Genomic DNA, 13946 nt, shown 5'->3' on the forward strand with positions numbered 1-13946 from the left:
AGAGTCCTTCAGGTGCCTTTTGGGAAACTCCAGGCAGACTGTCATGTGACTTTTACTGAGGAAGGGCTTCCGTCTGGCCACACCCATACAGGCCTGATTGGTGGAGTGCTGCAGAGATGGTTGTTCTTCTGGAAGTTTCTCCTCTCTCCACAGAGAAATGCTGGAACTCTGTCAGAGTGACCATCGGGTTCTTGGTCACTTCCCTGACTAAGGTCCTTCTCCTCCGATGGCTCAGTTTGGCCGGGCGGCCGCTCTAGGAAGAGTCCTGGTGGTTCCAAACTTCTTCCATTTCCAGATGATGGAGGCCACTGTGCTCATTGGGACCTTCAATGCTGCAGAAATGTTTCTGTACCCTTCCCCTGATCTGTGCCTCCATACAATCCTGTCTCCGAGGCCTACAGACAATTCCTTGGACTTCATGGCTTGGTTTGTGCTCCGACATGCACTGTTACCTGTGGGACCTTATATAGACAGGTGTGTGCCTTTCCAAATCATGTCCAATCAACTGCATTTACCACAGGTGGACTCCATCCTTGAGCTGTTTCTACAACTTGATTGATCAGTGGAAACAGGGTGGACCAGAGCTCAATTCTGAGTGTCATGGCAAAGGGTGTGAATACTTATGTACATGGCAAAGGGTGTGAATACTTATGTACATGGGATTTTTTTCCTTTTTTATTTTTAATAAATTTGCAAAGATTTCAAACAAACTTCTCTCACGTTGTCATTATGGGGGATGGTTTGTAGAATTTTTAGGAAAATAATGAATTTAATCCATGTTGGAATAAGGCTGTAACATAACAAAATGTGGAAGAAGTGAAGCGCTGTGAGTACTTTAGGGATGCTCTGTATGGTTCATTTTTTTCCTTCAGCCACACATTGGAGGTGGACGGTGGAATCCTTCTCGCTGTATCGTATTCTGACAGTGGGACTCTCACGCCATCAGAACTCACTGATCAATGCTTCAGCCAAATGTCCTCGTTGGGAGAACTCAAATGATAGATTACCTTCTTATGAACGGGAGCGCCCATACACAGAATAGTTCCCGATGAACCGGCTGCATTTCTGTTTATGTATTGCCAGCTTTAGAGGGGAATTCCCCTCATTTTGTAGAGATTTCGTCTCACATCCCATTCGTCTCCGGGGGAGGAAGTGAAGACTTATCCTCTCCAATATGGGACACAGATAGCTAAAAATAAACTGATGGGATTTGATACTACCCAACTCTATCCAAATCTAAGAACCATACATACAATTTGGGGCTTATTTTGATTGACAAGATATACTTTGCAAAGCTTTAAACCTATATGTATATATTCAATGTGCGGCGTCCTAATTTATACTCCCAATGTGCATTTTTATACACATCCCAAAGGTGTTCTATCGGGTTGAGTTCAGGCCAGTCAAGTTCCTCCACTCCAAACTCGCTCATCCATGTCTTTATGGACCTTGCTTTGTGCACTGGTGCGCAGTCATGTTGGAACAGGGAGGGGCCATCCCCAAACTCCTCCCACAACGTTGGGAGCATGAAATTGTCCAAAATGTCTTGGTATGCTGACACCTTTATGTCCAAACTATGGCCCTCCAGCTGTTCAGGAACTACAATTCCCATCATGCCTAGTTATGTCTGTGAATGTCAGAGATTTACAATGCCTCATGGGAATTGTAGTTCCTGGACAGCTGAAGGGCCATAGTTTGGACACCCCTGCAAGAGTTCCCTTCACTGGAACTAAGGGGCCAAGTCCAACCCATGAAAAACAACCCCACACCATAATCCCCCCTCCACCAAATGGTTTGGACCAGTGCACAAAGCAAGGTCCATAAAGACATGGATGAGCGAGTTTGGGGTGGAGGAACTTTACTGGCCTGCACAGAGTCTTGACCTCAACCTGATAGAACACCTTTGGGACGAATTAGAGCGGAGGCAGGCCTCACAAATGCACTTCTGGAAGAATGGTGAAACATTCCCATAGACACTCCTAAACCTTGTGGACAGCCTTCCCAGAAGAGTTGAAGCTGTTATAGCTGCAAAGGGTGGAGCCAACTCAATATTGAACCCTACGGACTGAGACTGGGATGCCATTATAGTTCATGTGTGTGTAAAGGCCGGCGTCCCAATACTTTTGGTAATATATGGCGCTTTTCCACTGCATGGAACAGCATGGTACAGTGTAGGAACGGTTCGGTACGGTACAGTAACGGCGGCGCTTTTCCACTACATGGAACCGAACGGTACGGCTCGCTTAAACAGTACCACCTCAGTTGTGGTTCCAAGAGGGCCGTACCGGTACCATATCCCACAATCCTTTGCATGCAGCCTTGACTGTTTGTCACTACTAGCCACTGATTGGTCAGAGAATCGTTGTTATCCCACCCATTTACTTTAGTACTACTTTAGTGGAAAAGCAAACCATACCAAACCGTACCGAACTGTTCCAACACCGTACCATGCGGTACCATGCAGTGGAAAACCAAACCGAGCCAAGCAGGGCCAAGTGGAGCCGAGCCGGTACTTGCGGTGGAAAAGTGTATCTTAAGGATCCTTAGGGGAGAGAGAGGTTTTGTGTTTGCACAGATGCCTGGGTATCTTGATTTCCATGTTCAATGATGAGACCATGTTTAGTACTGATGTCCATGACTCAGAGGTGAAGATGCGATTCTCTGTAACCATTTTAAAAGAAAAAAAACAACTGTCTTGCTCTTGACTTTGTAATGCTTATTTTATATCTGTTCAATAAAGTATTTCTTGAGTTAAAAAATAAATACCTTGACAAAACCAGTGGAATCTCTAATTGGAGAGCTATGAATTTCCAGCTTTTGTCAGCAAGGTCCTTACATCATGTATAACTGAGAGCCAGTTGGTAGTGCCAAGCTTAGCTTCTCTTCTGAGGCCAATGGCCTTCTTCTAACCAACAGGTGAAGCTGACCTGACTCTTTTTCTTCTGCTCTCTTCTCCAGGATTCCTGTGGTGACCATGTAACTGCACCGTAAATATACCCAATCTGTAGGCGGACCGCTGTGTTGGACTCTGGGTGAAAAAAAAACAACCTAGGGGAAGGTGAGGGGGGGGAGCACCCAATTTCTCAAGCCTCTGCACCCCCAAAAAATGAACGTTTGAGAGGACCCAGCCATTCACGGACAACAGCCAAGTGAAGAAGACCTCAGAGAGACAGGAGTAGCCCCATGTCTAGGGCTGTATGTGTGTGTACATATAACCTATTACATGTATGTATGCATGGTCACACATATCCACTATTACCAGGGCTGCCTATGGAGGAGACTGTGAAGCCCTGAGGCCTTGTGATAGAATAATTATGTAATAATATTGTTCTCTATGACTGCATGTGTGACTGTTAACACGTGACCTAACCTCACTAAGGGCTTAACCCCGACGTCCATGTTGTGACTGTCACTACCAACCTGAAATCTGAGTGTATATAGATATATATATATATACAGTATCTGCTCTTCTGAGTTTTAACGGCAGTTTTATTTTTTAATAAAATAATTTTAAGTGTAACAGATGAACAGAAAGGGAGACGTCAATGACTTGATGCCACTGTGGAATTCTAAGCGTTTACATTAACAGACACCACTGCCAGCTGCTTGCCTGTGATGGCGCATCGCTAGTTGGCTCTTCGTCATCCGACTCCCACAGATCTTCTCCTGTAATACAGAAAACACTCAGTGATGATCACACATTGTAGGTCAGAGAAGAATAAAAAAAGATTTCATATGGCAACCGTTTGGGGAAGGTCCTTTTTTTTTTGTTCCAGCATGACTGTACTCCTGTGCGCAAAGCCAGCGCCATAAAGACATGGTGTGATGTGGAGGAACTCGAGTGTCCTCTATAGAGCCCTGACCTCATCCCTACTCATCACCTCTGGAATCAGGGCCAGGCAGAAGAAGCAGAGCTTTGGCAAAATGGGGGGGGGGGTGCAAACGGGGCAGAACCTGCCAGCTGTGCTGCTGAGGTAGTTGGCAGCTCATGGAAGGACACTTTGATCTTTTCATTCCTGGCTAACCCGGCTTACCTTGCCAGGAGAGCGTACATAGACGTCCTTCTGTAAATTGCGCTGTCTGCACGCCCCCTGTGGCACGCCCCCTCCTGTGACACACCCCCTTTGGACTCAGCTGATCACAGATCGGGGTAAAAGGCAAATCACAGCGGGCCTTCACCATGTGATCAGCTGTGTCCAATGACAGCTGATCACGGAAGTAAACACGAGCCGGTTATCGGCTTTTTCTTTCTTCATGCTGAGAGCTGATAACCGTCAGCTCGTGTTAAAGGGACATTGGCACTGATAATCAAGGCACTGACAATCAGTGTTCTGATTATAAGTGCATTCCCAACAGTGCTACCAATCAGTGCCCACTAGTGCTGCCAATCAGTGCCACCTCAGTTTCACCAATCAGTGCCCATGAGTGCCACCTATCAGTGCTTCCTATCAGAGCCCATCAGTGCCACCTATGAGTTCTGCCTCATCAGAGCTACCTATCAGTGCCCTTTAGTGCCACCTATCTGAGCCCATCAGTGTCACCTATCAGTGCAGCCTCATCAATGCTGCCTTTTTAAAGCCCATCAGTACAGCCTAACAGTGCCCATCAGTGCAGCATATCAGTGCCCGTCAGTGCAACCTCCTCAGTGCACATCAGTGAATTAAAAATGACCTGTTTGCAAAATTTTATAGCAAACTATGAAAAATGTTTGTTTGTTTTTTTTTTCAAAATTTTCGGCGTTTTTTCATATGTTTAGCAAAAAATAAAAATCTCAGTGGTAATTAAATACCACCAAAAGGAAGCTCTATTTGTGTGAAGAAAATTATACAAATTTCATATGGGTACAGTGTTGCATGACTGTGCAATTGTCATTCAAACTGCGGCAGCGCTGAAGGCTGAAAATTGGCCTGGGCAGGAAGGGGTGGAAAGTGCCCAGTAGACAAGTGGTTAAAGCGGACCCTCAACCCCAAAAAACAATGTGTGTGCACCTGTCTCTAGACTCCTCCCTCTCTCACAATTGGATATTTTTTTAAGGAATAAACTTTTATGCAGTACAAATTTTCAATTAGGTACAGTGTGGTGGACTGATTAGCTCCCAGCTTCTATCAGTATAAAAATGTCTCCAGTCTGGAACCGGGAACCAGTTATTATAGCTGAGCACCCAAGAACTAGACGACACTAGCTTAGGTGCAAACTGGAACTGGAACCGACTTTATTGTATATTCACACAGAAAATATACCATGCAAGATCAGGTGATAGCTTGATCACATTATCCTAGACCAGTCATGGCGAACCTTGGCACCCCAGATGTTTTGGAACTACATCTCCCATGATGTTTAACTACACTGCAGAGTGCATGAGCATCATGGGAAATGTAGTTCCAAAACATCTGGGGTGCCAAGGTTCACCATCACTGACCTAGACAATTAGCACATCTAAGGAACTGCCAATATAAACATACAAAGTACGCTAATTATCAACAAGCCTTGATGAGTGAGGGGGTGCCCAGACAATCCGGCACCCAGCCCACAACCCTGGATACACAAAGTACTTTACACATTATCATAAGCATAAACATCTCACAATGGTTCAAAGTAAAGTGGACACAATATTAATCACATATCCAAGAGATGAGCAGACAGACAGAAACAATAGGTGACTTAATTAACAATAACAATGGCAATTCACATCTAGGAGGCAAACAATGGGGCATAGACACTTAACACGTAACAACTTACACAGATTAAAGCAGGAGACCCCAGTATCAGGTTGTTATAACCTGATTATATTAACATCTACTCTGAGTCTCACAGACTAAAATAGTCATAGCTGGTTTGGGCAGAATGGCCCCAAATCTGTCTCCCAGTCCTAGATTACCAGAGTCTGTGAGTTTCAGGGAGATATGGACCCAAGTAAAAGCAAGACCACTTCAAGGGTCCCCCAGGCACACACCTCCTAAGAATGGAGCCCACCTCAAAAGCCAGGGCCCATAGTAGTAGTAGTCTTCTCCAAAAGCCCCTGTACTGGTTGGGTCTGTCACATACAGCATAGGAATAAATAGAAGCACAGTGGCTAAGTGGTAAGAACATCTGTCTGGCAGCACTGGGATCCTCCGTTCAAATCCCAATCACAACAGTACCTGCCTGGAGTTTGCATGTTCTCCCTGTGTCTCTCTGGGTTTCCTCCCTCACTCCAAAGAAATGCTGGGAGGTTAATTGATGTGGTGAAAAAAATTAACATTGGCCTTAGTATGTATGAATGTGAGTTAGGGACCTTAGATTGTAAGCTCCTTGTGGGCAGGGACTGATGTGAATGTATAATATATATATATATGTGTGTAAAGCACTGTGTAAATTGATGGCACTATATAGGCATCTGTGATAAATAAGTAGAGGTCAAGTCATAATCCATTAACATTGGACCATTACATGGGGGTTATTTACTAAAATTGGAGGGTACAACTCTGCAAAGAATCCAACTTCCAGGTTTTATTGTCAAAGTATAACTTAGGGCAAATTGGGTTGGATGGAGTGGAGAGGGATTAGCATGCTTGTCAATATTTTTTGCTGTCTGTGTCCCCATTAAGAAGATCCCCCTCTCTATTTGTCCTGGTGATTGTTTTTATAGAAAGTAAAAGAAAATCCCAAAGTTTGGGTTGTCCCCAGAAAAGTAATAGAGGGGTAATCTTCCAATGGGGACACTAATTCTGAGGTCCCCGAGGATTTCTTTTACTTTGCAGGAATTTCCTCACACTTCCTGTTTGGCTATGGGACAGGAATAAAAGGAAAATCGCTGAAATGAGACACAGATGGTGAAAAGAAAATCTGACAGGGTTATAACCCTCCCTTAGTCTATCTAAAATAAAAAACTGGATTTCTGTCTTACAGTAAAATCCTTTTCTCTAAGGTTCATTGACAGACGCAGCTCCATATAATTCTTGACCATTGGGTTATGCTGCCCCCTACAGGAGTAGAACACTAGGCAGGAAAAAGCTTTACCACGCCTATGGGGCCTTCCCTGCAGGCATAACCCACACACTCTGCTATAGGCTTCAGTTTTGTTGCAAGCAGGGTTTAGAGAAAAAATCCCAACCCACTCAAGATAGAGGGGCGGGTGCTGCGTCTGTCGATGAACTTCAGAGGAAAGGGTTTTACAGTAAGACAAAAATCCAGTTTTCTCTATCGTTCATTGACAGACGCAGCTCCATATAATTCTTGACCATTGAGTTATGCTGCCCCCTACAGGAGTAGAACACTAGGCAGGAAAAAGCTTTACCACGCCTCTGGGGCCATCCCTGCAGGCACACACCCACACACACACTCTGCTATAGGCTTCAGTTTCGTTGCAAGAAGCGTTTAGAGGAAAAATCCCAACCCACTCAAGATAGAGGGGAGGGTGCTGCGTCTGTCGATGAACTTCAGAGAAAAGGATTTTACGGTAAGACAAAAATCCAGTTTTCTCTATCGTTCATTGACAGACGCAGCTCCATATAATTCTTGACCATTGGGTTATGCTGCCCCCTACAGGAGTAGAACACTAGGCAGGAAAAAGCTTTACCACGCCTATAGGGCCGTCCTATGGGGCAGGCACACACTCTGCTATTGGCTTCAGTTTTGTTGCAAGATATGTTTAGAAGAAAAATCCAAACCCACTCAAGATAGAGAGGCGGGTGCTACATCTGTCAATGAACTTCAGAGAAAAGGATTTTTTAAGACCGAAGTCCCAGCAGGGAACGAGGTCCTACTTGTAAACTAGGCAGAAACAAACTGAAGCCTATAGCAGGGTGTGTGGGTGTGTGCCTGCAGGGACAGCCCCATAGGCGTGGTAAAGCTTTTTCCTGCCTAGTGTTCTACTCCTATAGGGGGCAGCATAACCCAATGGTTAAGAATTATATGGAGCTGCGTCTGTCACTGAACTTCAGAGAAAAGGATTTTACGGTAAGACAAAAATCCAGTTTTGAGAAATGCAGCTCCATATTCTTCCAGACCATTGGGATGTCCCAAAGCAGTATTTGCATGAGGGGTGGGAAAACAACGCAGAAAAAGAACGAAATTCCCAACAAGGCTAAAATTTTAGCCAACCAGAGAATATAGAGCTCAACCAGGAACAACTGGAGCTCACCTGGACTAACACCCTCAAAGAGACTAATGCCTCGTACACACACAACGATTGTTGGCCGACCGATCGGCCGTCTTTTGTCCAGTGTTGTTGTGTTGGTTGGAATGTGCCTAGACTGCACACAAATTTTCTCGGCCAACAAAAACCAACTTCAGAAGTGATGTCATGTGCTGGTTTACTTTCCGTGTGTTTTTTCTTCTCTGAGCATGCCCAGTCTTGCTCATCAGATTTTTGTCTGCTGAAATCTGTACTGACTGATGGAAAATCGGCCGTTGTGTTGACGGCCAACAAAAATTTTATAGCCTGCACACCAGATTTTGTTCGGCCGAAAAGTCGCAGTCGGTTGTCGGAAGCATCATACTAACAAGCCGAAAATCGGCAGATCGGACGTTGGCTAAAAATTCACGGCCAACAATCGTTGCGTGTGTACGAGGCTTAAGTCTCTTTCAAAATGCAGCCTGCAAAACCTTGCAGCCAAAAGAAGCATCCGAGGATGTCAACACATTTACTTTATAAAATGTTGTGAACGTGTGCACAGACGACTAAGTTGCCACCATGCAAACTTGTATCACTGATGCCTGATGGCGAAAAGCCCAAAAAAAACCCCAGCTAAGACTGAAGTCCCAGCAGGGAACTAGGTCGTACTTCTAAACTAGGCAGAAACAAACTGAAGCCTATAGCAGAGTGTGTGGGTGTGTGCCTGCAGGGACGACCCCATAGGCGTGGTAAAGCTTTTTCCTGCCTAGTGTTCTACTCCTGTAGGGGGCAGCATAACCCAATGGTCAAGAATGATATGGAGCTGGGTCTGCAATGAACGATAGAGAAAAAAAAGGTTTGACTACAGTTCTACTTTAATTGAATAAGCTGAAGTTAGATGCTGATTGGCTCCCAAGCAAAGCTGCACCAGATTCTGAGTGCTCCGGTTTTAGTAAGTCTCCCCCACTCAGTCTGAATAGACGAATATAAGAGAATATAAGAGAATATAAGAGAATGTGACTCCATACCTCCAGTAAGGAGTTACATTATTCTCTCATATGGCCACCCAGCTGAATGCTGCAGCAAGCCTGTCACTTCCTGCAGCGTATGACTGGGTGGCCTCCACACTGGATCCCTCTGGGAGTAGAGAGAAGGGGAGGAAGCTGACATTTTATTGGGTGGATCAGCAGATAGGATCTACTGAACTCATGATCTTGTACACAGACCCACTGTGTTCTGACCATGCCCCCTGATCCCAATCTGCAATATCTGACTCTAACCTGGGAGAACTCCGGAGGAAAGAGAGACCGATGCATTGGAGTAAAAAAACGGAATTTTTGTAAAATCTTACCTGTAAAATTCCTTTCTCTGAGTCCTCCGACAGTCGCCGCCCACTTCATATTCATCACCAATGGGGTTATGTCCTTTATTCCGTAGGAGTAGCTAGGCAATAGAATATGTTAGTACAAAGACTTTTAACATATCCCACCCCCAGGGGGTGGTCCCCTCAGTACATAACCCTCCACTTCCTGTATCCAACTCAGTTTCAGTGGAATAGCAGTAGAGAGTACATCAAAACCCCAAAAGAGGGGCGGGGGCGGCGACTGTCGGAGGACTCAGAGAAAGGAATTTTACAGGTAAGATTTTACAAAAATTCCGTTTTCTCTTACGTCCTCCGACAGTCGCCGCCCACTTCATATTCATCACCAATGGGGATGTCCCAAAGCAGTGTAAATATGAGGGGTGGGAAGAACTCAGCCGCGCCCAAGGCAACGCCGTCTCCCCATTAGAGAAAGGAACCTTACCAAAGGAAGGAAACCAGTTGGGCATAAGAACAAAACACTCGCTCAACAGGAGCAAGAAAACCCAGGGAAAAAACAAAAATCCCAAAAAGCCAAAGAACCCGTAACAAGGGCTCTAGGAAACTGCCGCACTAAGAACCTTGCGGCCAAAGGAAGCATCAGCCGATGCCTGAACATCTACTCTGTAGAATATCGTGAAAGTGTGTACGGTCGACAAAGTCGCCGCCTCACACACCTGGGCCACAGAGGCCCCATGACGACAGGCCCAAGACGTACTCAGAGATCTGGTAGAGTGCGCCTTCACAGGTACAGGGGGAACTTTCCCCCTCAAAGCATAGGCCTGTTCAATGGTCCGTCAGATCCATTTGGCGCTTGTAGAAGCCGACGCCGCCATGCCCTTCCGAGGGCCTCCCGGAAGGACAAACAAGGCATCCGACTTGCGAGAAGACTCAGTCGATTTGAGATAGACTCTAATCGCCCGGACAACATCCAAGGAGTGAAGCAACACCTCCGTCGGAAGCTTCGGCTTCGCGCAAAGCGAAGGTTTGACAATGTCCACATTGAGATGAAAGTCCGAAACCCTTTTTGGAAGAAAAGAAGGGTTAGGTCGCAAGACCACCTTGTCCAAATGCACAACCAGACACGGAGACTTGCAGGACAAGGCTGCCAGCCCTGACACTCGAAGAGTCGAGGTGATAGCCACCAAAAAGGCGACCTTCTTGGATAACAAAGACAGCGAGATCTCCCTGAACCTTTCAAAAGGAGCACGCTGCAATACTGATAGAACTAGATTCAAGTCCCAAGGGGGAAGAGGGTCCCTCCTAGGAGGGATCAGATGACGTACCCCCCGCACAAAAGTGCCAACCAAAGTATCAGATGTCACAGGCCGTTGAAAAAGAACGGCCAAAGCAGACACCTGACCCTTGATCGTGGCCAGCGCCAGACGCTGGTCAACACCCGTCTGAAGGAAGGGCAACACCCTAGACACCGAATAAGTGTCAGGAGAGAAACCCCTGGATTCGCACCAGGCAAAATACGCCTTCCAAGTACGGTAATAAACCTTCCCCGAGGAAGACTTCCTCGCATTTATTAAGGTGTGAATGAACTCAGGGGAAAGACCCCTGTTCTTCAGGACCTCGGTTTTAACAGCCAGGCCGTCAAGACCAGCGACTGTAAAGCAGGATGGAAGATCGGTCCTTGCGACAGAAGATCTTCTCGAAGAGGCAGACGCCACAGGGCGTCGATTGCCAGATTTACGAGGTCTGCGTCCCAGGACCGGCGAGGCCAGTCCGGTGCCACAAGAATCACCGTGGTCGGTTCCGCGAAGGAACCTGGACAGCAATTGAATCGGCGGAAACGCATACATCAGTTGGTACTGATGCCACGGGGCAACCAACGCGTCCGACGCGTCTGCCCGAGGATCGCACGTCCTCGCCACGAACCGTGGTACTTTGTAGTTCAGACGAGACGCGAACAGGTCTACCTCCGGAAGCCCCCACCTCGCGCACAACATCTGGAATACAGCCGGGTGAAGGGACCATTCTCCCTGGTCCAGGGTTCGACGGCTCAGATAATCCGCCTGCCAAATTTTCACCCCCGGAATGTGACCTGCCGATATTGCCGGGACATGCGTCTCGGCCCAAGACAGAATCGCGGCCACTTCTCGAGCCGCCCGGGCACTCCTGGTGCCCCCTTGGTGATTGATGTAAGCCACCGCCGTGGCATTGTCCGTCTGCACCCGAACCGGGTAGCCGTGAAGATTGTCCGTCCAACGACGAAGACAGAGGAGTATCGCTCGCAGTTCCAGAACGTTGATCGGAAGGGAGGATTCCTCCATCGACCAAACACCCTGGGTGGACAGAACGCCCAGAACACCACCCCAGCCTGACAGGCTGGCGTCCGTGGTGATCACCGCCCACGAAAGGGGACGAAAAGACTTGCCCCCCGATACTGAGGGGGATTGAAGCCACCACAGAAGATCCCTTCTGGTCTGAGAACTCAATGACATCTGGAGATCCAGAGACTGCGGACGCCCGTCCCACTTGGACAATATCTCCGCTTGGAGATCCCGTGTGTGAAACTGGGCGAAGGGAAATCGCCTCGAAAGCCGAGACCATCAATCCCAGACACCACATGCACGTCCGAATGGACGAAGATGGAACGTCCCTGAGGGACCTGACTGCCTCCTGAAGAGCTGCGAGTTTTTCTTCCGGCAGGAAGACCTACGCCTGGACAGAGTCCAGAATCATACCCAGGTAAGAAATCCGAACCGATGGGCACAATGTCGACTTTGGAAAATTGATCGTCCAACCAAACTCCTGCAGATTCTGCAACGTGACGGACAGATCCTTCTCCAGACTCTGGCTGGTCGCAGACCGAACCAGAATATCGTCCAGATACCCCAGGACCGAAATGCCCTGGGCCCTCAACAAAGCCAGAACCGGTGCCAGCACTTTGGTGAACACCCTTGGAGCCGAGGCGAGACCAAAAGGCAACGCCACAAATTGGTAATGATCTTCCGCTATGGCGAATCGAAGGTACCTCTGGTGACCCTCGAAAATCGGGATGTGAAGATACGCATCTTGCAAGTCGATGGAAGCCATGAACTCCCCCGGAACCAGGGCAGCCACCACCGACCGCAGGGATTCCATGCGGAATTTGCGCACCCGCACAAGGCGGTTCAGTGCCTTCAAGTCCAGAATCGGACGCACCTTGCCCTCCTTCCTGGGCATGGTGAGCAGATTGGAATAGAACCCCCGAAATCTGTCCCGATGAGGCACCGGGACCACCACTCCCTGAGCCCTCAGGTCCTGCACCGCTAGATGCAGGTCCCGCAAACGCTCCGGGGATAACAGAAGACTTGAGGAAAAAATCTGCTCTCCGGCCGAGAGAGAAACTCAATCTAGTAGCCAGATCGAACGATTTCCTGTGAAGTGGGTGAGGGCGCCCCTTCAGGCCGCACTGTTGTGGGCCGCAGAACCAGATTGGCCGGACTTTTTCTTACCTGCCCACGGCTTCTTGCGGGAGCCTTGACCCTTGGACGGCTTGTCCCAAAATGTGGCCGAAAGGCACGAAAGGACCCCTGAGGGGGCCGAAAGAAAGCATTCTTTTTTCCCGGAGCCTTCTTAGTCTAGTGGGATTGAGGTAAGAGCGTGCTCTTACCCCCAGTGACCCCTTTATTTAGGGCATCCAGGGATTCGCCAAAAAAGCGAGAACCATCAAAAGGCAGATTGGCCAAGGTCTTACGTGAAGATTGATCCACAGACCAACACTTCAACCAAACCAGGCGGCGAGATAACACCGCCACACTGTGTACACGTGCAGCCAACGGAACCATATCCAGGTCCGCATCACACAAATACATGACACCCTGGTGGATTTGATCCACCATATCCAAAGTCGCCTGGGGGGCAGAATCAGCCACCAGGACACGCCTAAGCACCTGCGTCCAGTTCGCGACCGCCTGGGCCGCCATAAGTGAAGCAATAAAGCTTTCAACATAGAACCCATAATAGAATAGGAACGACGGGCAAAGGACTCCATCCTCTTGTCCGTGGCATCCCGGAACACCGGGGTGTCTGCAGCAGGAATCGCAGTGGACTTGTTCAAAACTGCTAACGCCTGGTCCACCGGAGGTGGGACACACCAACGCCCATCAATAGCGGGCGTAAAAGGATAGCGCAGCTTAAACCTACTTGGTACAGCAAAAGGTTTGCGTATATTACGCCATCGTTCTTTCACAGCGCGCTGAAAATCATCAGTGCATGGAAACATCTGCGATGATATGCGCCTTTTCTGCGTCCCATAAGCCGCCAAGGCAGCTGGAGGACCTGTTTCCTCCTCCAAACGCAGAGTTTGCTTGATAGAAGTAACCAATTCATCCATGAGCGCAAGCTCTTCAGACGAGCCAGGGGGAGAATTATCAACCCCCTCTACCTCAGCCTCCATTTCTGACCCTATAAGGTCCCAGGAGGAACGAGACCCCGATAAGGAGATCTCTGCCCCAGCAGCCCCAGTACCATCACCCTCTGAAACAGAGGAAATTGAAA

The 13946-nt window shown here is 47.9% G+C and overlaps 2 protein-coding genes across 5 annotated transcripts in view; one reads left to right on the forward strand and one right to left on the reverse strand.

Annotated features, from left to right (window-relative positions):
* PIANP (PILR alpha associated neural protein) overlaps window positions 1-3033 on the forward strand; it is a 111350-nt gene extending 108317 nt beyond the window's left edge. For all 4 annotated transcript variants that reach the window (XM_082267382.1, XM_082267383.1, XM_082267381.1 and 1 more), the window contains exon 6: window positions 2959-3033. In XM_082267382.1, coding sequence (XP_082123508.1) covers window positions 2959-2980 — 22 coding nt within the window. In that variant the 3' untranslated portion in view covers window positions 2981-3033. The remainder of the gene's footprint in view (window positions 1-2958) is intronic.
* A 30-nt stretch (window positions 3034-3063) lies between these two features.
* LOC309563082 (NACHT domain- and WD repeat-containing protein 1-like) overlaps window positions 3064-13946 on the reverse strand; it is a 220966-nt gene continuing 210083 nt past the window's right edge. Inside the window, exon 14 of the mRNA XM_082267388.1 lies at window positions 3064-3666. Coding sequence (XP_082123514.1) covers window positions 3578-3666 — 89 coding nt within the window. The 3' untranslated portion in view covers window positions 3064-3577. The remainder of the gene's footprint in view (window positions 3667-13946) is intronic.

This window comes from Pelophylax lessonae, assembly GCF_965119305.1.
Source record: "Pelophylax lessonae genome assembly, chromosome: 9".
In the NCBI taxonomy this organism is placed as follows: domain Eukaryota; kingdom Metazoa; phylum Chordata; class Amphibia; order Anura; family Ranidae; genus Pelophylax; species Pelophylax lessonae.